This window comes from Typha angustifolia, chromosome 4, assembly GCF_048772165.1.
Source record: "Typha angustifolia cultivar Huaian chromosome 4, ASM4877216v1, whole genome shotgun sequence".
Classification (NCBI taxonomy): domain Eukaryota; kingdom Viridiplantae; phylum Streptophyta; class Magnoliopsida; order Poales; family Typhaceae; genus Typha; species Typha angustifolia.
Genome location: NC_133242.1, coordinates 8,780,375 through 8,806,123, shown reverse-complemented (window position 1 = coordinate 8,806,123; position 25,749 = coordinate 8,780,375). Strand labels below are relative to the sequence as shown.

General features: G+C 34.8%; 1 protein-coding gene across 1 annotated transcript; it reads right to left on the bottom strand.

Moving 5' to 3' along the window:
- Positions 1-2,375: 2,375 nt before the first annotated feature.
- LOC140759165 (putative E3 ubiquitin-protein ligase RING1a) lies at positions 2,376-20,891 on the bottom strand. Its single transcript, XM_073095651.1, has 10 exons — positions 20,512-20,891; positions 20,362-20,416; positions 12,196-12,254; positions 4,617-4,698; positions 4,324-4,444; positions 4,145-4,186; positions 3,498-4,034; positions 3,246-3,353; positions 2,957-3,154; positions 2,376-2,877 (listed from the first exon to the last, which is right to left on the bottom strand). The coding sequence occupies exons 1-10, from the start codon at positions 20,792-20,794 to the stop codon at positions 2,845-2,847; spliced, it is 1,518 nt and encodes a 505-aa protein (XP_072951752.1). The 5' UTR covers positions 20,795-20,891; the 3' UTR covers positions 2,376-2,844.
- Between the last annotated feature and the right edge of the window lie 4,858 nt (positions 20,892-25,749).

Sequence of the window (25,749 nt, the reverse complement as noted above, 5' to 3'; positions counted from 1 at the left end):
CAAATGTCGTACGTGGAGCCAATATGGATCGAATCATATTAGATTTATTATACAAATTTAAAAAATAGACATAGCTTAGTATAAAAGTTATTCCTGACATGAACACCGCAATCTCCTCCTGGGCTTACTTTACTTACAATTGGGAAGAAGTCCCAATTGGATTAAACTTTTGGCAAAGCCAAGGTCAAAGAAATTTACAGCCAGCCAGTTGCCGTTAAAACTACTCCACAGTAAAAACATAAACTCAGACAAGCAGGTCTTCCTCGAAACTTTGCTATTTTGTTCTGTACTTGCAATATAAATATGAACAAAATATCAGGAAGAGAATTCTTTCTTCAATGATCATGAAACGTTCTCACAAATAATTAGTTGTGTTAATTAATAAGAAACTTTAATTGTGTTAACTAATAAGAAACTTAAGCTAATAGGATAGTATTAAAATTATTAATAGAGATTATGTAGTATCAAAATTGTCAGCTTCGAATCCCCCTAACATCGGTTTAGTTGAAATACCACTAAATTCTCACACTCTAAAAAGAAACTATTAATAAGAAACTTAAAAGATAACCTAATTATTAAGCTAAATATAGAGTATAATTTTTTAAAAGAGTAGTAAAATAAGCTTTATCAGACGCATTTCATCTGCGTCCTTGTCTTTTATTCCATATGGAGAAAGATAACCATAATTCTCTATATTAACTGCTTTCAATAGATAACAATGATGGATGAATTAATCCTTCATCATATTAACCATGAACTGTTTTAATCAAACATCTAATTGAAGATTAATTGTGTACAATAAGACTAAATGATTGTTATCTATTTCCCATAGTCAATAATCAACTAATTAGACAGGTATACCATATTATATATATATATATATATATATATGGTGTTACTTAGCTTGGTGACTCCAAATTTAACATCATTAATATTTTCTTTATTTTTCTTTTAGGGAACATTATTAATATCATCAATATTTGGAGCATCATTAGTATCAATAAGGGTCTCTATGCAATATCATGGCAACAATAATGATGGCAATCTTTAGATCTAGAATGTCATATATATTTATATTTCCATCACAGCATCAATAAATACATGAGAACTTTGTACAATGAGATATTAATCAAGCACTTATCCTAGCAAGGGTGCATTTCAATGAGACAGATCAAGCATTGAGCAAATACAGCTCAACTAGTGTAGTAGATCAACCATTTTCTTACGAAGAAAGTATCCTACATCCCTAGAATATATGTTATTCTTTCAAAATTATCAAATATGCTCAAAGTTCTTAGTCTTAGCTATTGAGTATAAAGGTAGGGGAAATTACATTTTAACCCCTGATTGTTATGCCTAAATTTACTTCACTCGTATAGTATTTATATAACTGTATTCCTTGTGGTCTAAATTAAAATACAACCTTTACTTTTTTCAGTAAATTTGACTAAATTAGAAATCAAACTTAAGGATACTCATTAAAGATAAAGTTATAGAAGATATAATATACTTTTTAATATATTTAAAATAAAACCAATCAAATTTTAGATAGCAAATATATAATAAATATATTGAATAGATGTATATTTTTATCCAATATTTATTATTTAAAATTCAATCGGTATTATTTTACATACATTTAAAAATTATTTAATATTTTACAACTTTGTCTCTAATGAAAATCTTCAAATTCGATATCTAGTTTGATCAAATATAATAAAAATAATAATAATTTGAGTTCACATATAACCATAAAAAGGTAAAATGACACAAATAAAACTGTAAGTGTTTTAAGTAAATTTAACACTAATCATAAGAGGGTATAATGTAATTTTCCAAATAAATGTATTATCATCCTAATACGATTAAATTATCCATTGAAGTTACAGTATGCCTAGGGCAAAAACTGTAAACCAAAACCCAAGAATCTATGTAGAAGAAAAGTAGCCAACCTACATTAATTGTGTTGTTTCTATTAATATAGGAAGCAACTCTCCCAGTTTCATATATAATGTCAGGTTAGGTATAAATACAAAGAGAAGAACTTTATCTTCAAAATATCATACTTAATGCTTAAGGTTTATTGAAATCAAACTTCCCTTTCTGGTCATCCTCCCAGAAGGTACCTGACTACCACTAGCCAAACAGACTTAAGATTTGATGATAGCTTAAGTATTTTCAACAATGTAAATATCTGTGATTATGTATCAAAGGTGAACTTTCCGCAAGAAATATAAAAATACAACAGATCTTTGTAACTATACACATCAATATAAACAAAAATATTAGTACAAGAATTAGCGTTGAGAGCAGTACCTGATTCTACACTTGCCAAATTGGTAAATGAATTTCTCCTTTAATTAGACAGCCCGGAGTTATCAATTTCTTTCAGAAAAGAAAGCTATCAAATTTGTAATGCCCTATTTAAGTCAATCTTAATGAAGAGTATACGACTAAGTGATTCGAGCCAAGTGAATCAGTAGAGGATATAAAGAAGAACCTTCGAAGAATTGGTTATATTCATGAAAAACTACAGAGCATGAAAAAATATGAGAAATATTAGTTAGTATCTTCTCCATCTGTTTAAAGGGCAAAAAGAGAAAAAGAAAAAGATAAGCAAATGTACAATAACATTATGATGTTGCTTCCTTTTCTTTTGGTCTTTTGCTCTGGTACCATCGAGGAGAAAATTCCTTGACTAGTGAAGGTCAGTATGCTTAGCCCATAACCCACCTATCTTCTAATATGTTGGTGTTATATACATCTTCCATGTGAAGATACTAAATATCTAGTCGCTTTTTACCTTCTCAGGGGGGAAACACAGACCTGACGCCATGGTTTTATCTAGCTTTGCAATTTCGAAACATATACCAATTCCTGGAGGCAAAGAAAAGATGACCAATTAGGAAATCAATACCAGAAGAGAAACCATACTGACAAACTGCTGGGGTCTCACCAGATCCCCTTGCGCAGAAGTGAATGAAGCACACAGCTCTGAAAGTGATTTCTCTGGCTCCAGCATTTGTAAGCCCTCAAAAGGATCAACGGTCTTGTCTATTATAGTTGGGTTATTGATTGCTGAGTATCCATGCTGAGGCGTCCTGGCATATATCTGAACTTCTTCAGCTTGAAGAGATGTCTGGCAAGCTATAAACTGCACCCATGAATGACACTGACTTTTGAACACTACATTTGGACAAATAAAAATATACTACTAAAAGAACATGTGGGAAGCAAGTAGTTACTAGGCATAGCTGTTTAATGGACATGGTCCGCTGACAGCAAAGATAAGGTGTCCGCAAATTAGGCATATTTTCTCCTTCCAGTGGCAGCATAATCAGGTGTATGTCAACCTGCAAAATGAAATCACAATAAAGAATAATGTTGCTACTAAAGTTTGTTAGTAGGCATAAGTTTAGCAGAAGCCATTATCTTTTGTCTTGTTTGTAGACATAAGTTAGCATAGTCATAATCTTCTTGCTTATCACTTATTTTACCTGATTATCAGTTTCATCTAAATTTCGTAAATGTTCCACCAATTTGGTCGTGCGTGCACCTTTGACCACCCTACCATTTGAACCACTAGCATTGCCATGTCGTGTTTGACTTCGTACACCATTCTTACCCCATGCAGCTCGTAAAGGAGATGTGCTAAGGTTTTCTCTACTGACTCCCAAATCGTCATTGTCATCATAGCCACTGTCCGCATTGCTTGCTGTTCTAGCCGGTGAAGACCGTGGTACTGGCCATCTCTTGCATCTCTTTTGCCTTATATCTGGAGACCGTTCATCCGCAGAAGAGGATTCCTTGCTCCCATCATTACCATTTCCTTCCTCTTCGTCATCAGAAACTGCAAGTGCATTCTCACGACCACCTGTTCTACCTCTCCCCCGCAGGTAACTGTTCTGTCCATTAGTTCGGAAGTTCCCTTGAGATTTTCTTACAAAAGCAGCAGCTGTTGCTTTTGCAGTAGGTCTCCTCCTTCCAAGAGCATCTGATTGTCGCCGAAGAGTTTCAGCTATGCATGCTTGAATCTACCCAAAAAAAACTTATTCAGTTTAATAAAGGATAAATAACTCTCCTAATGAATTTCATACAGGTCCATCTTCTAGAAGTAGAATATAATCAGCTATTAAGATCCTACCTTCTTATTGCGATTTTTCTCTTCTTCATGGAAAGCAAGTTCCTGCAGCAATATATATTGAAGCCAAATGAGAAGCATCACTTGCCAAATATAGATAAAAGAAAGTCAGTGGAAAGATGCAACTGAAGCACAACAAATGAAGTAAATTATAAGTAGGCAAGTAGCAGTGACTCGCATACCTCTTCCTCGTACTTATCAATATCTGGATATAAAGCTGCAATGAGGGCGTCATAATTTGGATCGTCCCTTAAAGAACGTCGACTTGCACAGTGAGTGCGACATGCTGGACATTCATTGTTGCTACAGAAAGGTTACATTTAGCTTATTAAATTGACTAGTCTAAGTATCATTATTTCACTATTTCATGTTTAAATTACTTAAGGCATTTCTCTTGCCAACATTGATACAAGGATGTAGTAGTCCTCTACAATTGGAAATATGGAATATTCATATATCGGCACCAATACCATACCCCAGCCGCATTGATTTATCAATACACTCTCTGCAAAACCGATGCAGGCACTCCATAACTGTTCTTGTTTTTCTGATTATTCCTGTTAGATCAAATAACTCAATGATCAAAAACAAATTTTCAGTAGTCACAGTCATGGACATGCTTAAAAGAGCATAATACATGGCATGACAAAAGGATAAACCCAGTATCCCTAGATGTTAATATTTTTTCTTAGCAAGAAAAAAGATTTTAGAAAAAACAATATGAAAGAAATTCATAGGTTTTAGATTAAGGAAACTGGACTGCAATAATTCATACTGTACACTACCTTTTGCATTGCATACATGAAAAGCAGTTTCTTGAATCAAGCCAGGATGAGTTTTCACACTTCAAGTATAGGATATAGAGAGGGAGGAATTCACACACAAATCATAGCCTCACGAGATGTAAAGAGGCATGCTCACATCTTTTTGTGTCGGCCATAGGAGTAGAACTGAGGGACGGGTTTAGGGTTAAGTAAACACAGGAAACCCAAAGCACAGAAAGCATCGTCAGGATCATTTTGGCCAGTTTCAGATGAAACCATATAATTTTGGTGAAAATTAGTGTTGCAAACCAAAAATAAGTCTTCTTGTTTCCATAGATATGGATCATTTTGGAGCATTCTATTAAATCATCAAAACAAAAAAAAAATCTTCCAATCATCATCAATAAAATGTGCATTTGTACACAGAACACCAACATTTAAGTGAAGTCCAAATATCATTAGTGAAAGAAGTTTTAGATTTCAAATTCGCTAAAAGAATATATTCTTGTTGTTCAAAAATATTTCATAGTATCTCTCCTAATTGTATGACAGGAAATGTTCTTAAAACCCTGATGAAAACTTCCTTGTAAAAACCCTTCAATGCTTGTCATCAGTATGTCCTTTTAGGTGAGTAGTGCTACTCTTAAGTGGCACAAATACCATCCATCTTTCTCCAACATCTTTAACCCTTTATCATCTTTAATTTCAATTCAGTGGAGTATGAGAAGAGAACAAGTTGAAAGACTGCATTCAAGACCCAAAAAATTTGTTTGAGTGGTGGGCGATGCTGTTCGCTTTATGTAATGCACCAGCTACTTGCACAATATTCTGCGATCTTTCTTTGAAGTTCAACTTCTTGCACCTGGACAATATTCTTACCTACAGTACAATAAAGCTATCTACAGTAGAAGCTAAGAGGAGCATACAGAAAAGTTCTCAATGTATTACAAAAGCATCAGTTGAACTGAATGAACGTTATAAGAAGTGTGAATTCAGACAGCAGTCTTTTGTATATCTCGGGTTCATAGTCGATGAAAATGAGCTGAAAATTATTCTAAAGAAGGAGAAGGTTATCAAAAATTGGCCCAAACCAAAAGCGGTGACTGAAGTTCATGGTTCCATGGGAGCCTACCAATTTGCCCAAAATTCCTTCACCACTTTCTTGTGATACCAGCATCCTTGCATAGTCTTACCAAGGCTACGAATCCTAATGGACCAGTCAAGCTTGGCTTGGTCAAAGAAAGCCTGGATTTGAGTATGGACAAGACCTGGCCTAGTCTACGCCCGGACTAGTTTTAAACCAGGTCTGGGCTTGGGCTAGGTTTAAGTTTTCTAACCCAGACCAGTTCATGCCTATGTTGTTGGGTGGGCCAATTGCCAGCAGATGGTCGGACTAAGCCCCAATTGATTTAAAATCTTATTAGAAATAAAATAAAAATTTCTAGGGGACCAAAATGCATAATTGGCTCCTCATATAATTATTTTCCAGGAACAATGAATAGGCCACTTTCCAATCTTACCTAAGAGCCTTTGAACCAAATGCAACAATCAAAATTTGAAAAAAAATTTACTGTTGCATGCTTTCTTTTCCGTATTGAGTGCTTTCATTATTATTTGCTTTCATTAAGGAAGGTGATGAAAAATTTAATAAATTGAAACATGAGTTTAAGGAGTTGAAACGGGCATATAAATGGAGCCCGGACCAGACCTAAGTACAAACGTTACAAAAATAAATAAAAGTAGGTCAAATAAATAATGAAAATAGAAAAATAAAATCATAACTAGACTTGACACTCAAAGATCAACCCTCAACTCTCCATCCAAAATATAAAAATGGACTCTATGATACCCACCAACTCTTAAATAGAGATTTGCGAGGCCCCAGTCCTAGCGTTCCCAAGGCTCCAAAGGCCTTTCGAAAGTTATACAATGTGTACCCTCATGATACTGAAAAAAATTGGAGAGAACATCTTCCAGCTTGACCTGCCAACTTATATGGAGATGTACTCCATGATCAATGACGAGAACCTGAAGCTTTTTGGGTCATTCATCCTAGGTGAAGACCAAGGACAGCAAAGTGTACTACCATCAACAGATGAAACTGTTACTGGAGTGTGAGGAACTATTGGTGGAGGACTACTCCATCGAGCAGAAAGTAGTAAAAACTCGACAATGAAAGATTAAATCTTTTCGAATTGAACGAAAGGGCCATAAACCGAGCAAGATGAAGCGGTTCACTCGAGAGTTACGGGAGCTAAAGTTTCCATATCAACAATTTTGATTCAGCAGGGGTAAAATCCACTAAATAAGGGGAGTTGTGCTCCAAAAGGATCATTCATTCGCTGGAGTGTGTAACTAATTTGGTGTACGCCTCCCACTCAACCCTTAAGATATCTCTCCAACCCCTCCTCTCAAATAAAGAAGGTAAACTCCCCAAAATCTGAAATCACAATCTCTGCTAGAACTGGTCTAGAAGATAACTTAGCAGCATACCACTCCTTTGCTTCGCTAGAGAGAAAAGGATCTAGATGATCTATTAGAGGCAAGAACTTTCTTGTTCACCATGATTCTACACGATCAAAACATCAAAATCCAACATGATCATGAGATTGAATGAAAACCCTAAAAAGAAATCAAGACAAGATCATGTGATTAAAAAACCTTAAAATACCTTAGATCCTGCGAAGAGGATGATAGGTTTGAGAAAGATCTGGAGAAACAGCCTTAAAGGATTCTCAGTTCGAACAAAAATGGTCGGAGAGAAAGGTAGACAAAGAAGAAAGTGAGCTCGGGTAGGTTTTAAATGGTTCAGATTTACGCTGTTAAAACACTCAAGCATCCAAAAGTCATACAACAGGCACTAACCTGTTCAAATGCTACTTAATACAATCAGCGGTCTATTTCGAACACTTCCCAAATCCGTTCAAAACCCATTCAAGTGGAAACCTGAACCAGAAAATTCAGCAAGTTTTTCCAAGGTTGTGCAATTAAATCATCAAAAGCTTTTGAGGAAATTCTGCACAAAGACATCAAACATATCGTAAACACTTCAACCAAATTATTAAGCTCCAAATTCGAACCAAAAGGCCAAGAACTCATTGAGACAGCACGGGATGTAAATGAAAATGCAACACACTACAATAGCCCCTCACGCAAATCATTTAGACCAGACCTGAGATGACACCTACACTAGCCTAGGCGTTGAAACCAGGTCAGAGGTCACAATATCAAATGAGATAACATGTACACCTCCTAAGTGGCAAGTTAGTATAGTTTACTACAAAAGAGTTCTAAATTGTGCAAGAGGTTACTAAATGATTTCTAACAATCAACACTAGTACTCAAAGCCAACAATGGCCGTGCCGATAGGCATGTGGCATAAGAGGTGCTGCATGGCACTCCTCCTAACAGCTTCGTCGCTGCTCGACTGACTATGAGGTCGAGCGGCAACAACGAAGAATGAAGGTGAGTAGTTTCCCTCATCCTTTTCTCTCTCTCTTGCGGCACAGCCGGCAGGTGCCACAACATGTGTTGTGTCATGCCATGAAGTGTTGACAAGGCTATCTTTGCTAAACCAATCCTAATACACATGCACATCAATCTCACCCCTCTAGCAACACATGCAATGGTGGCTTTACGCAATTGAGGTAAGGTGATCCTTGCCTTGAATCTTTTCAACGAATTGTTACTTTTTTGAAATTTCAAACAAGAGAAGATTTTTCCTTGTAAGCTCATGTCAAGGTGGCTCTTATCCCGAATGGTAGCCTCATTGATCTTTTCAACCAAACACAAATAAGTGAATGCTTCTAGGACAAAGGTCAAACTAGACCAATCAGAAGAGTTCCAAAACAGCCTACTAGACAAAAGGAATATCAATTGATGCAACAAGTCTAGTAAGAAGCAACTTCAACTAGTGTACATCCACTCACATGCAATGTCAATGATTGAAAACACCTCAATGTAGAACTAATATAAAAAACTCAATAAGGTGCAAAAAGATCAAGAGTAAGAAAAGTATGGTGAGTCTAGCAACATGCACTTTCACAAATCCCATCAAGCTAGCCAAATCAATATGCAAGGTAAAGCAAGAGTGGACCTTTGTGGCCACAATAGGAAGATATTCAAAAGCTTCCAGATTAAGATCTATTTATCTATTGTATCCCAAGTTTGACCAAAGGCCATACTTGCACATATAGCTTCCATTTCAAGCATATTATATGTCGTTCTAGTTGCTCTTATGGATATTGTTTTAGTTTGAGTTATATTCCAATGAAATAGACGGTTTCATTTAGTTTTGAAAAAATATTGATATCAAATGGCTACATGTCTCTTGGGATTATTTTCTCGGGTTACATAGCTTATCATGTCCCTTACCAGGTAAAATAACCTAAGAAGAAATTTTGCAATGTGACAATAAGCAAATTTGTAGGATTTGAATTCTCTTCTATAGAAATCTTATATTTTTCCTATTCTGTAACATATTTTCTTTGTTTAAATAGGTGAGGATGATAAAGCTATAGAACGATTCCTTCAAGATCTGGATTTATTGCAGGAAGCAGTCCGCGCAACCGAGGATAAATATTCACCAAATATTTTCCCGTAATCAGAAAATTACGAAACCAAGTAAAATCAATCTGTAACTCCATGATCTACGTTTTTCGTATTTATGCCCTTTGCAGATTCGAACTGCAATTAGGATGAAAACACGATATATTACGGATAATAGTGGTGGTGATGGGTGAAGTGGGTTAAGGATGATAATGGAGATAAAGGTGGATGGTTGTGTTATTTAAATTATAAAGACGAAAGGGAAGAAATGGTCAAGATCCCAAAGAAGAGGAAGGACTTGACAGACGAGGGAGATTAGAAGTTAGGAGAGACCTTGCCAATGGTAAAAGTGGTAGGTTGGTGAAGAGAGAGGAGGGAGATTAAGGTAGAAAGAATAGAGAGAAGATAGGAGGCAAAAAATCAATAATCCAATACATAATGAATTTGGCTGCCACCCATATCTTTATAGAGGCTAGCCAATAAGTCCTAATAACAATAATTAACCCTAATCCTAGTAGAATCCCGCCGATCGCATTCGAACGCATAAAAGGCATGCTCTGTATGTGCGAACGCGATACAGGCGTTCGAATGCGCCCGACCGCGTTCGAACGCACATTTCACGTTCTCTATTTTTGTGAACCTAATGCAGGCGTTCGCAAGGGCGTTCGAACGCGACCCTTTCTACGTTCGAACGCGACCTACAGGAATTTTATTTTAATAAAAATAAACAACTAATGTAATAAGAAAAGACCTTAACTAAATGTATCAAAGAACCTTTCCTATTTGAGGACCTCCCAAGAGTCACACCTTTCTGTTTTGTTATACTTCTTCATCTTCTCATTATTATTTCTATTATATTGTAGCATTTGATTGTTGTAGCTAAGTGGCATTTGTTCCCCCTCCATATGAACCATTAACTCTTGTAGAGAGTATTCTTTAGGCCTTGCACTCTTGAGTCTCTTTGGGTTGCCGCAGGGCATACCTATATATATTGAAGTAGATGGGATTGTGACACTTATCCTTCTCTAATTTCCCTTCTCCAACTTCGCGAATATACAAAGAATACTTATTATTAGAAAGACAATTGGGCAAGATGAATGAGGCTAAGTATATTAAATTTCTTCATCCATTGAAATAGAACAATTCCACAAGTCAGTTTTGTGTCTAACTATGTCGAGAATGGTAAATACTTAAGGTGCAGATGGAGACAATGTTGGGAAAGGTAGGCTTTTAAATTTGTTTTGAGTCAATTTGCATTGTATTCATGTTAATTTAAGTGCAATTGATTAATTGGAGTAGCCAATTAATAATTTGTACTAACATAACATTTAGCTGTTGTGCACGACTCCAATTAGGTCAAATCAGAACTTTGAGATCAATAATAGTCCACTAGAGTTGAGGAGGAGTTTCTAAGGATTACTAGTTTGCATTGAAAATATGAGTTTTTGAATATTTTAAGTCTGCCCCTAATTCTTTTTACGCATCTAGTACACTTCAAAACTTAAATATAAGGCTAAATGTCTTTTGAAACCATTGACTGCGACAGTGATTTTTAAATATAAGTCACTGACCTAGTTAGCAACTTATATAAAAATTTCAAAATCGTTAAAAAGTTTCCGTCTCTGAGAAAAACTTTCCATGTGAATCACATATTAGTTTAGCAATTTATACAGAGATCGATAAATCAAATAGTGATTTATATGCAAATTTTCTCCTAAGATGGCAATCTTTTTGGCGATTTTGAAATTATCATATATTTAGAAATCGCTATTCCAGCCAGCATTTTCAAAATGTGCCTAGACTCATATTTAAGTTTTAAATTGCAGTAGAAGACGAGAACCAAAAAAAAAAATTGGGAGGGCTAGTTTGGTCATAAATTCTTGAAATTAATCTCGCTTCATTAGATGGATGCTACAAATTGGCACTATTGATTTGGACTTGCCATCATTGCTAGGTCAATAGCTATTTGTGCACTCTTGGTTCTGACACGCTATAGACTTGAACAAACCTAGTTTCCTTCCCTGAGGTATGTCTCAGTATTGGTATTCCAGGTACGTATGTATATCTAAATTGCTTGACCTGCTCATCTCACTATACAATATATATATGACTATATGAGAGGCATGCTCTTTTAGAACCTTTTAAGCATAGAACATTGCGAAGCATCCACTAGTTTTAAATTTAACAAAGGGAAATACATGATTTCCACTTGTTCTAATCAATCCAGCAGAAAATGGAAAAACAGAGTCATATAACAAGTTCCTCGAATCTTTTTCTTCAAATAAATCTAAAATGAGCTGCAAGGATATAATATAAATCCCCACAGCTGCGTACATCCACTCATTGTTTGAGGGGTTAACAAAAAACTTACAAGAATTTGAAAAATTACAATTGGGAATCTTGCACTAGGAAAAGGAAAAAATGAGGTAAAACATTTCTAATATGAAATATTTCTAATATGTCAACTAATAACCATTTCTAATATGAAATATTTTGTCCAGGGAATTTCTGCAAATCCAAAAGTTAGGAAAGATACATATAGTTCATGCATTTATACATGTACATTCCCAACTTTCAGGTGGCAAACTAGTAAAGGATCCCTTAAAACTATAGAACACAAACAGCCACAAAAAGTATAAGAACATCTTTTTGAGATCAACTGCTGAAAGAAACCTGACTTATTTAATTTTAGAAGATAACTTTTGATAGTATTGCATGTACATGAACATTACAGTTTCATACCTAAGCATATAGGGCATTGCACTTCTTTGCGTATCTCTGCTAATTTGACTAGTATAAACCTGCGAACAAAGCAAGTTTCATAAAATCATTTGAACAGCAAAGAACTTACAAATAAAATTTGTCTTCCACTTATGGCATACATGTGATAAGTTCACATGTAGGGAATGATGAATCCTGAAACACAATCAACAAATTGACCATTCATTTGAAATTTATTCAAGTAAAAGTATTACTAATATTTGAGCTTTACCAACACAAAAGAGGTGAAGCATGTATAGGCAATATGCTATCTGAAATATATAAATAACATCATTTAAGTTCTTCCAGGAACCAAAAAAAGGAAGAGGAGTGAAGAAAAAAATCCATTAGGGAGTTATTTACCTTCTCCTGGACAATTCCAACTTTCGCCCCTCAGAATTAAAAAGAGAGAAATCACAAGCTGATAGAGATTACGAATGCAAGAGAGAGAGAGAGAGAGAGAGAGAGAGAGAGACGCTAACATCCATCCTAGGAGACCATCTAAATACCCTCTCCTCCGTATAGCGAACTCGACTTGACACCACAGGCCGAGCAAAAGCAAAGGAAAGAAAGATGAAAGAGATGAAGAGAAGAACGAGAGACAAAGAATTTAAAGTGAAAGGGGTTACACTCAGTGACTCAGAACCTACCAAATGATAGAGAAGTGAAAAGAGGAAGAAAGGAAAGATGCTTCTTAGACTCTAATATAATACCTAATCAAGATAGGTTGCAAGGATGAAGAAAAAGAATGATAAAAGGAACAGCGAAGTGACAGGATGAAGAGAAAAACAAAGATAAGGAATTTGAATAATCATGTTATGATAAATTCTCCTGAAAATTTATTTCATGCACATTAACGCCTAAGGATGCCATTATGTGGTTTTACAATCTTTTTAGCATTTACAAATCAATAATCATCTCAGCATGTATCAGATAGTAAATTAGCATAATGAGTGTATGGCCTATATCATTGCTAGTGTGCATGAGGCTCCCATTAATGTGAGATCCAAGGAGATATGTAGCTTTATCCTCATATGCACCTATGGAATACATATAACAAATATTAAATATAGAGATAATTACATCTAAACACTCATAACCAATGATGGTCATGCCGACTGGCACAGGGCGTACCCTGCAATGTACCGGCACATGGCATGAGTGATGCCGCACGGCACCCTCCTAAGCGCTTCACCACTCACCATCAACCTTGTCGTCAATCTTACTATTGTCGCTCGCCGCCAACCTCATTGTCGCCGACCTTGTCGCCCCTCAAGTTTGAGGCATGACTTGTATCCACAACTTAAGTTTTTATTCAACCTGACCTGACTTGCTACCCGTTTCTTTCTCTTGGGCTAGGGCACACTACGCGGGTGCGAGCGATGTCTCAAGCTCGAGGGCGACAAGGTCGGGAATGAGCAATGATGACGAGGTCGGTAATGAGCAATTACGACGAGGTCAACTGCGAGCAGCGAAAGGTGAAGATGAATAGTTTCCCTCATCTCTCTCTCTCTCTCTCTCTCTCTCTCTCTCTCTCTCTCTCTCTCTCTCTCTCTCTCTCTGACAAGCTCCCTGCCCTCTCTTTCTCTCTCAGTTTTCTCTCTTTCTCCCTTTCTTTGTCACTATTTTTCCCTCTTTTTCTCTTTTTCTCTCTTGATTTCGGTCCGTTCAGTCAATATAACTGAGCCCAACCCTATACATATCAAGTATTGGCCAATCCAGCCAATACCAAGCTAAAACTAGTCATTGGACTGGTTTCAGTCCTGGATCAAGATCAACTATGGACGGTCCTGATCCGTTTCAACTGATCCTACACAGGTTCAACCAAAACTAGCTTTCTTGCTGAAACTATAGGGTTTGATCTAGGAGAACCATCAAGGAAAAAAAAGGGCAACAAGAATAATAGCTATTTAGTAGTCATTTAATTTGAATGTTCGTAACCAATTACATTGAGATTGCATGCATGTTCTATTTAGTTGTGTTGTCTTTTTATTTGGCTAGAAACTTTTACTATATTAGAGCTTTTAGTTTATAGCGAATATTAACATTTCAAGAAATTTTCTACCTAGCTTCAACAAGAGAGAGCAAAATTGAAATGTTGCTAAACCCTATTAGAAGCACATGAGAGAGAAAAAGATATGAGAATTATATGTGACGGTTAGACTAATGCACAGAGAAGGACGCTTATAAATTTTTTAGCGAAAACTACGAGCAGCCCTATGTTTCTGAGGCCTGTTAATTATGAAGGGGAATATAAAGACAAATTTTTTATTTCTAATTTGATCATTAAAATCAATAAAGAGATTGGACCTCATAATATATTTCAAGTAGTCATAGATAATGCACTTGTTTGTAAAACAGTATGGATGTTTCTTAAGACAGTTTTCTCATATTTTTTTGAATTTATGTGTTACAGACCAGATCTGGACTGATCCAGACATAAGAAAATTATAAAAAGTTGGATGGTGATAGCCTCGTGATTTAGAGTTCTAATAGCTCTAATTTCACTTAAATCAGAGGTCGGGATGAAATGTTAAAAATAAAACAATAGAGATATGTCATAATAGGGCAAAATGGTAAATACCCGATGTTGCGGCAGTCGTCAAAGGGTGGTAGACAGCCAAGGGTGGTGGTGGACGGCCGTAGGGTAGGGTGGCTGTTAGAGAAAGATAGTGGCTAGGGTTTGGAAGCTTTGGAGGTTTTACGACTATGATCTACTCCTAGAAAGGTAAAGATGATCTATAGAAAGGTAAAGACGATCTAATAGCTACGATCAAACGATAAATACGGTAATAAGAAAATAACTAAACTCAATTAATTCTCAATGCTTTAATACTTGGATTTAGGATTCTTGGAAGAATAACAAAGAAGCCATGCCCCTCTATATCTTGATGTGGGGTACAATAAGTCTTACTCGGACTTAGTCATAAAGGCTGACACAACTCGAATTAGGACTTACCTTAAAAGGCTTACATGACTTAATTGAGCTTGCCTTAAAGGTTTACTTTAACTTAATTAGACTTACCTTAAGAGCTGTCATGACTTATTTAGACTTGCCTTTTCTAGACTTATCTTAAAGATTGTCATGACTTATTTTGACTTGCCTTAATAGCCCATATGACTAAACTAGACTTGACTTCACTTGACTCGACTTAACCCATGTGATCGAATCGTAACATTCTGCGTAGTTCGTACTCTCAATCTAACTTTAAAGAATATATGCACAGCAAAGAATTCTGACGCAAATAAGATTGTGTTTAACGAGTGTAGTTAGATTTCAGTAATTACAAAAAATGTAATGTGCATCAAAATTTTCATTGTGCAACATTCGATTAGGTTGGCTATCTTTAATGAATTTCTCAATCTATTACGGAAACTCGCTTTGCTTCAGTGATTATAATGTTAAAAAAATTCAACAAGATTAAGAAAGATCTTCAATCAATAGTAATCAACGACAAATGGAGTTGCCATGAGGGTAGGGGAAAGCACAATTTATTAAAAATAAAGTTCTTCATGATCTTCAATGGGATAAAATTGAATATATACTTATTTTCACAGAGCCATAATATACTATAGATTGCAGACACAAGTAAATCATGTTTACATTTAATATATGAGATGTGAGATATCATAATTGAGAAAGTGAGGACGGCCATGTTTATGCATGAAAAGAAGATAAGGAACTCTCTTTCATTCTCTCTCTCTCTTTCACTCCTTTTTTTCTTTTTTTCTCTCTTTACTATATAGTTATTGTTTCTCTTACGAAGAGATCTAGCTCCAACAAACTCTGACAAACTTCGTATATAATTTTTTAATGTTATTTCTTTATTTTTCATTTCTTCCACTTTCTCCTCTTTTCTTTTCTTCCTTTCTTCTTCTTCACTACACCATGGATTTTCTTTCTTTTGTTTGGTTTTCTTTCACTCGCTCTCTTTCTAATCTCTTTTTATTGGGAGTTGTCATTGCACCATAGATTTTCTTTTTTTTCTTTTTTTTATAATTTTTCTAAATTTTTAAAAGTTTTCCTACATTTTTACATAATATTTAGAATATTACATAATTAAAAAGTCAATCCGATCCAAGTGATCGATACGGCTGATATGGCCAATCCAACTGATACGTTTTTTTTCGGAAGGCCAATCCAGATCCCAATCTCGATTATTCAAACCTTAAGTATTATAGATTAATTATAGATTCAAGAGGATCCAAATCATTCATCACCTCATAGATTTAGAAATTTCTAATATAAGAAAAAAGGCTTAAAAAGCTTTTCCTGAATGCAAAAGAATGAAATCATATACTAAGAGTATACCAATTTCTCTACAGCAATTGAAAGTTTATTGATTATGATTCTACTAGAGATAGAAATGTTTTTGATCCAATTATGTGGATTACTCATGGTGTGTATGTTCCTATTCTTCAAAATTTAGCACTTAGGTTATTCAAGCAACATTTATCTTTTTCATGTTATGAAAAGAATTCAAACACCTATTTTTTTATCCAATCAATGAAATGGAATAAGATAACTCTACAAAAAACTTAAGGTTTAGTATTTGTGCATACTAATCTTCGTTGTCTATGAGGGAGTTATCAGATTATATAAAAGAGGATATCAAGATGCAAGACGTCAGGAGAAATTCTTTTGAGTTCTTTTAATAGTGCGAGAATATTAGAATTTGTTGATCTCTCACTTGACGAATCAGATTTGGAGACTATAATACTTGAGTATCCACCACCAGCAAAAAACGAATGATTCATCTTACGTTGTCTCTTTGTTTTACAATGATTGTTAGTTTTTAAACTTTTACGAAACTCAGTTACTTGGACATGTTTTGTGACTTATACTGATAAATCTTGTGGCTTTTTAGAATTTGTACACTTTGATTGTTTTTCAATCTCTTATTATCTCAAAATTCTCATGAATATTTATAGCTTGATGTATGTGTATTATATTATTAGACTGCAAACTTTTGCTTTAGATGTATCAATCAGTTATATATATTTCATATATTTATTTAATTATTTCGTCGTGTCCTATCTTGGGTCTCTATCCTATTTTTTAAAATTTGTCATATTGTCATGTCCATATCATATTGTATTCATATCCCCTATCCGTGCTTCATGTCATACCCTATAAAAAAATATATAACCCCTAAACTATTCAAATGTTTCAATGACCCTTCTTTTAGCCAACCATTTTTTTTTTGTCCAGAATTGATGTGACCAATTTTTGCTTCCATTTATACTGAAATTGCCCTCATCTTTCTCCCCAGACTTATATTTCTCCCAATCTTTAACGATCCTTTCCCTCTCCTTTACTTTCAACATTTCCTTCGTCTAGTAGCAACCCTGTATGATTTCTATTACTATTCTTCCTCTCAAAATCTCAATCTCTCTCAAACTATTTTCCCCCTCACCTTCCCCATATTTCTCTCTCAATCCCAACCCAATGTCAAGTTTGATGGTGATATAGCTTCCCTTATTCTACAACCCAAGTACAAGGATAGAAGTTAATTTTGTAAAATCAACTTTTTCAACAACAATGTAACCCCCTGTAGAAATTATGATACTTTAAGGGTTCTTAATGTGACATTTTTAATTTAGGGATATAAGTTAAATCAGGTCAATTCGGGGATCTAGGTGTTTAGCCTTTATAAAAATGTCTTATCAAAAACTAAAAATATATAAGTCATTAAACATTTATTTTAAAATCTCACTAATCTTAAGATGGGCCCAGATGTTGTATAGAATTGCATTAAAAATCTAATCAGTCGAAACAAAGTCATTCCTTGAGGCAGACCCCACTTTGAAGTGGACCCATTTAGAGATAAAAGAAGTCCCCTTAGTGGGGACATTTAATCTCACCTAGAATTTAATTGGCACCTGGAGGAAAGGAGAAAAAAGAAATAGAAAATAAATAAATAGGCCAATCCAAAGGTTCAATAAAACCAAATAGGCCAATTAAGCTAAAATAAAAGGATTATTTGCTTATGTAAATTCCCATATTTCTCTTTGTAAGGAGGAGATCATGTCAATAACGATATGTCTGGTGGGACAGAATGGGGGAATTAAAGGAGGAACACAGAGAGAGAGAGAAGTGGGGGAGGGGCGGGGGGGGATACAATACACTAAAATTTCCCTTGCCAATATCAAGATAGTTATGCTTTGAAGATGCACTTTAATATGAAATATCAAGTGCCCTACACTGTATTCATGCTGGTGTGTAATTGAAGACAAGGCAATGAAAAAACATATATAAAAGATAATGTGATATTGATTACTGTTTTCATAGTAATAGTAAGAAAATAAATCATTTAGCAGTACAGGACTGATGAAAAAGTCAACGATCTGAAAAAAGACTTGAAACACCCCAAGTACCTTCACAAGAACCAAAAGTATAAGTTAAACACAAATAAAAATCAAGATCCAACCATTTGAATTTCCAAAAATCATATATTTTGATGATATTCACTTATTCAGGTTCAATCAGCTGGAAACCAAGTACAAGTCACTATATGTTCAGAACATCGTAAACCCTTCACATTCTTGGTGAGACTGCCTACTCAAAATAGGTGTACACTCTATGTTAAACATATTCCTCCGTAGTTTGCTAGCTGGTTAACCTTTTAGGCCAAAATATTAGGGCTGGTAACAACCTGAAATTAATTGTGGAGATTTTGGTCTGAATCCCTCAGCTTATGCTCCTCTGGCTGCACATGTTTTTTATTTCCTACTAGTTTCCTTGTCTTCTACATATGATGTTTGTGCTTCACATAATCATGCACATGGGAGAAATGTCAACCATCCTCCCAGGATGATTCCCAATGGTTCTAACTTTCAAGCTAATTCTAATGGTTCTTATTTCAGATCATTGGCGTTTTGCACCTTTCTTCTTGAAAGCCAGGAACTGACTAAAAGAAAAGGATACTGTCACAAGGGCATAGAATGTGCAAAACGGATCTTAGAGAATAAGGTAAATATGCCTGAGATATACCCAGCTTAGTGGTTCATAATGAATTCCATGAAAATCTTCTACATGTGCTACACAAAATTTAACAGTTCTACAAGAAGATTGAATAAATTGATCGGATTTCAAGAGAGCTTTAAACTCATGTTTGATCCTTACAGAGAACTACTTGAGTCAACAATAGGGGAACCAACAAGATCATCAACAACAAAGAGCAGGTATTCTCAAACAAAAAAGTAGCATATGGATAGCACGAGAGGTGATGAAAAGAATGTAGTGACCAACTTCAATTTGCAACCTAAATTTAGGAGTTAACTCAATGCTATTAGCAGGCAATCAAATTTGCATCAGCATCAAGTAGGTTATACTATAACAACAGGGAAACTTTGTCAAAGCGCGACATATCGAAGGCTAACACATCTATTGTCAGAGAAGTAATCATGAAAACATTCCCTGCAGAAACTTAACTTACAAATTATATCTATTATCATCAATAGGGTTAATCTAAACAACATAAAGCATAATTTTTTTTCAAAAATAACAGAGTTGAATTTACTTTTTTAGTCTTTTTTTCTTTTTTTGGACAACTCAAAACCATATTGTTGGGAAAGAGATGTAAAAAGTTAAAAGTGTAATTTCCTCAAGACCTGGTTCTGGTCTTGCTGCTAGGACCTAGAAGTGATCTACGACTCTTCCAAAGTGAGTTGGAAGCATAAGATGAGTATCAAATTCTTCTTACCCCTTCCATCTTTAGCAACATTGGCCTGATCGAATATTTGCTTCAACCTACTCAGTCACAGCAGGACATATAATCTGGTACGAGTATGACAGCTCAATTCTACAGACTAACAACCATACGCTGATTCATAATCACTTCCCCTGACTACTAGTCCAACAATCATTAAAACACTAGACCTGCAAGTGCTAAAACATTTGGCAGCTATTCCGCTGTTGACAGCAACAAATCAGAACAGACATTCAATTCCTCCATCAAGGAACTACTTGAAGATCACCTACAACGTAACCATAACAGGCATTGTCTCATCCTATTCAAATGATTGCATTATCTCATAGCAACATTTTAGCAGAAACGATCACATCATCTTCTTCAAGAAAATGTCGGAACATGGTTCGACATAGCGAAATTATAGCTTAAAAAGATGAGGAGAGGGAGCACGTACTCATCTTTGTCGGCGGCGCTCAGCGACGATTGGCTGTCGGCGTCCGCATCGGAATCTGCGCACCCAAACAAAACAACCCCGAAGCATGAGATCGAGAAGGACATAAGAAGTTAACAACAAAAAAGAGAGACGCCCGCCCTTCGTCCTCACCGTCCTGTTCCTGCGGCCGCTCAGGATTGGGATTCGCATGCATCTCCTCCCCCTCCCCCTCCTCGTTCTTCTTCTCAACCTTGACTTCCACCTTCTCCTCCTCCTCCTCCTCCTCCTCCTCCTCCTCCTCCTCCTCCTCCTCCTCCTCCTCTTGCTTCTGCTGTGGTGGCGTAGGAGGAGGAGGAGAACAAGGTCTCATAGATGAGTCCTCCGCAGTGGCCGCAAGATGTTCGACGGTTTGGTGGTCGGAGGAAGCCGCATGCGGACGCTTCTGGGCAGGCATTTCTCTCTCTCTCTCTCTCCTCTCTCCTCTTTTTCTTTTTGTTAAAATCTCTCTCCTCTTCGCAACGGGGGGAAGCCAAAGGGAAGGGAGGGGAAGGTAAATAGAGAAGAGAGTTGGGATTAATTCGCTCGGGCGCTGACCGGATTTGGCGATCACATTGAAGCGAATGCAGCACTCGCGCGCGCACACACAACCCACCTATTCGGGTGGTCTATTCGGGTACTTATCCACCTCTTGAATTGTTATTCTCCCAATTTATTCCAGATTTGGTTCTTTATTTTTTAAATTAAATTATATTTTTTTATTGTTTTAAATAAAATGAATAATTACACTTAAGATCCTAAATTACCATTATTTTTCACATACCTCTTCTAAATTTTTTTGTGATATATAAATCCTCCTTAATTGATGAAATATCTCACCGCTGTCGTACCGTAGAGAAAAAAAATACCCCTTAAAAGTATAACAATATTTTAATAAACTGAAATCTCTCTCTTCTTTCCTCCAAAATTATAATAGTAACGGAAAAAAATTAAAAAAAAAAAGCCTTTGGGTTTTATATGATTGGAGCCGGCGGTCAAAACGGATTGAATACGGATCGAATAGTGTTCAACCCATATCCGGATTTATATTTTTAGTCCGAATACGAATACGGATTTGGACACGAATATTGGACGGATAGTAAAATTTAAAACCATATTAAGAGTTTTACAACAAATAATTTTTTTGTATGTTATGTAAAATTAGAGAAATTAATCTCTATAAATAATATATAATGTATTATTAGTAATAATATTAATATTTAATATATAAATAAGTAAACTAAAAATTATAAATTATTCAAAATAATATGTGGGTAAATGGATATCCGATATCCGACCCGTATCCGAATTTGTTTCAAAAACTATCCGAATCGAATAGAAATTTTTTATCTGAATCTGATTCAAATAAGGTCGGATAGCCAGTCGGATCGGAGTTAATTCGACCCGTTTTCACCCGTAGTTGGAGCCCTACCTTATTGTTTTTCCTAAAAAAAATCTATTTTTTGATCAAAATATCAAAAAAGCCCTGAGTTAATTTAAACTCATATTAGCTTAATATGTTTGGTTTAAAAAAGGCTCTACAATATGTTTTATCTAGATTAATATTTTTTAAATTCTAAAGTTACACTTAAAACTTAATTATAAATCTTTCTACATAATAAGATAGTAGGGTAACTTTGTAATTTTTAAAATATTAATTTAAAATAAAATAGAATACTCTTGTTTTGTTAAGCTAATGTTAGTTTAAGTTAACTCAGTAGCTTTTTTGAATATTTTTGGTGAAAGATAGCATTTGTTTTAGGAAAAATGATACGGTAGGGTTTGAACCATAGAAAGCCTATTATGTAAGGGTTTTTTTGTAAATTTTTCAGAGGTGACAACTATACCTCTTTTATATTTTTAAGTAAAATTTGCATATAACACCATGTCTTATAATAAAATTATGGTTATATCCTATATCCTAGAAAACACCTTGTTATTAACGTTTGGAGGATATATGTAGAATAAGGTGATAATTGAGAACGTCAAAGTGTAATTATTCCTAAATAAAACTCTATGTTTTATTATTTACAATTAGGTCCTCATTTGTTGAAAAAATATACCAAGCTACAATCAACTAATAATGATAGATATATACTAAAATCTATCATTAAATAAAACAAGCTGAAAACAAAGTAGAATACTAATTTTCAACAAAAAAAAGGAGCTAGAAAGTCTCTAAAATTGCATCTAAAACATCATAACAACTAAACTTAAAAGAATCCAGAAATATTAAAAAAAATTTGATAAAGATAATTAAAAAATATTATTTAAAATAGAAATAGTTCAGTTTTTATTCATCTTATTATATGCTTGTTAAGTTCTTAGCTCAGTGAGATTTTATTTATTTATTAAGAAAATGCGAGCTTACTTTATAAATAATAAAAAGCAAGGACGTTTTATATAGTATAGTTGAAAAAAAAGGTGTTATTAGAAATTTTCTTATCTTTTAATATTAATAGATGGGTATGCTTACACGATAAGAATAGAAGAATTTTCGACCAAACTGGCCCTTTCTCAAATTATTTTTACCGAAATAGGTTATCCTCTTAATTTATTACCAAAATGGGTATATTTCACTGTAACTATTTGTAAAACACTTACAAAATTCGAATTTTACTTTTAAATAGAAATACCAGCAAGCTCAACATTTATATATATAAGTTAACAAAATAAAATAATATTATATCAATGATTTTTATATATAATGTTAAATTTATTGACGGTATATTTTGAATTTTACATATGAAATGCTAATAGATTCAGCTAAGTCTGTCTTATGGGTTGTTTGGTTGAGAGTTTTTTTTAGATGCTGCATTAATAGATGTAGTATCTAATCTAAAAATCATTGTTTGGTTTGGTGAATCAAATCTAAAAAATAATATTTTAAAAAACTGACTAGACCTATTTTATTTTTCCTCCTCCAGCAACAGGAGCAATAGATCTGCTCCAATTTTAATGAAGTCGACCCCAATATGATGCTCCATCAAAATTTTGGTTGAAACTGAAGTATCATAGCAGTTCAAAAGCATTAGCAATGCGTAGCAAAACCCGACTCAAAAGGCACTGCAGTAGTTAGACTAGACTCGAGCTTATCCATTATTGGATCAATAAGGGCAAAGGACAATATCTCTTTAATCTTATTCATTCCATTCTAAATATTTTGAAAAGATATTTGCTATGGTAACTTAGTAGCTATGTTTTCTTTTCTATATAAAAGGTTTAAACCATTACTTTTTTTATCTAAAGTTTGAGTAAAAAAAAAGTGAGATTTTGTTTAGATAACTTTTCTCTAACTATTACTAAGGCTTTCTCCATTTTTTTATTTCTATACTAACTTTAGTTCGAAACTTACTTCATCTTGTGAAGAAGTTGGAGCGCCGCGCGGACTTGTCAAAACGTTCAAAATATCAAGTATATAATAAGTGGTATCAGAGCTAATCGACGAAGTGTTGTTGCAATCAATGGATTGCTGTTATAATGTCGTATTCTAAAGCTGTCATCATTGACGTCATGCTCGAGAAAAAGAAGCACCCAAAACGCAACAAAAACAGGAGCCTCTAAAGAAGTTTATGCCCGTAGAAGATCACATGGTCGTTCTTGAGAGTTGTTTTAGGCACGTCGACAATCAATTAAAAATGTTGAAAATTTTCAACATCAGCTTTGGAGACAATATACGCGTGGCGGAAAAAAGAGTCCAAGCTACAATAAATTCTTTCAAGCCTCAATTTTGTGAGTTTAAGGTGGAGCTTAATCAACGAAATGTTGAAAGTGTGGCTAAGGTAACTAGTTATGAGGAGCTTCAGTCCAAAGTCAACAAGTTTGACGATCTCAAGTTGAGAGTAAATCTTCTTAAGAGGGCTGTCACAAAAGGAGATAATATTATAAAAAACGCACCTAAGCTATGTATCTTAGAGCCACGAGGGTTCAATAGTATGTGCTATGCAAAGAAATTTAAGAACTTCTTTTAGGGCATGGAGTAGTACCTTAAAGCATTGCGATTAGAGGATGAGAAGGTCCAAATCGCATCCATGTATTTCATAGATGATGTCATGCTGTGGTATCAAACGATCGGCGAAGATCGAGAAAAATCTTTACCATATAGACTCCTGGGTGGATTTGAAGTACGAGCTAAAGGCGCAATTCTACCTTGAAAATATTGAGTTCTTGGTTCAGAAGAACTTGCAGAGATTGAAGTATAACAGGACTCTTATCGACTACGTCAAAGAGTTCACTCATTTAATGTTGTTCATCTCAAACATGTCAAAAGACGATCGTGTGTTCTTTTTCATTGATGGATTATAACCATGGGCATACAAAGAGTTGCTGCTAGAGGAGTTAATGACCTCAACACTGCTATCTCTATTACAAAAAAGCTTTTCGAGTATAAGCAGAGAAGCGATCATATTACCAAGATAAAATTGCTGACATTTAACGATGGCAACTACAATGACAACCAATAAGTCCACAAGGAAAGTGCCACGAAAATCTTTAACACGGAACCAAGGGTTGACATATTAGCCCTAAAATGCAAAGATTTCATGCTATGTTTGCACGCTATCCAACTCACGGAGGAAGAGAACAATGACGATAATAAAATGATTGAAACCATTCAACTCATCAATGCTATCCAAGGACAGACTTGGGATGGCAAGCCCCTTGAGGAGAAGGGTCTAATGTATATTGACATGAAGGTAAACGGTGAAGTCACTCGAGTAATGATCAACAACGGCACAACCCATAACTTCGTGCTACTCACTGAGGCCAACGACCTGGCCTCAAGCTAGAAAAGAAAAATAACTAAGTGAAGATTATAAAATGATTCGTGTGTTTATTTCTTAAGAAAAATAAATCAATGAGATTGAGTTAAAGCATCGTTATGGACCAAGTGAGAGAATGTAACTATTTTCCTTTTAACCCAATTTATTATAATCCAAATGTTTCACTCTCTTATTCCTAATATTTATAATGGTTAGAATATTTTCTCAATAATTAAATAAAGGTTTTCTCATTGATTGAGATGAAGATTTTCTTATATAGTGGATTTGGTCCATAAACTCATTCACTAAATTCAGAAAAGCCACACCATCAAACTAAAATGTTTGAGAGCTTAGAAGATCCAAAGCTAACGGGAGAAAAATCATAAGTTTTGAAGTGTGAATTTGAACACCAATGACTAGAGGTATGATGATCTTTTGGATCTTTAGTTTTTGATCCTTTATAGAATTTAATTTTGTAATATGGATCGTATTTTTTTATTCTAACGGTCACGTGCATAAAAGGGTATCCTGACTATTTAGTTGTTACCTGACCATCACATGATAATTTATGAATGGAAATAGATAACACAACCTCAGCATAAGGGATCAAGTG

What these genes read in the sequence shown, in the direction of transcription:
- LOC140759165 (XM_073095651.1), bottom strand. Translation starts at nt 20,794, where the DNA reads ATGCCTGCCCAGAAGCGTCCGCATGCGGCTTCCTCCGACCACCAAACC. An exon ending in TTGATAAGTACGAGGAAGAG is followed by an intron (nt 4,187 to 4,323) that starts GTATGCGAGTCA and finishes ATATTGCTGCAG; the next exon opens with GAACTTGCTTTCCATGAAGA. An exon ending in TAGATGAAACTGATAATCAG is followed by an intron (nt 3,354 to 3,497) that starts GTAAAATAAGTG and finishes TTCATTTTGCAG; the next exon opens with GTTGACATACACCTGATTAT.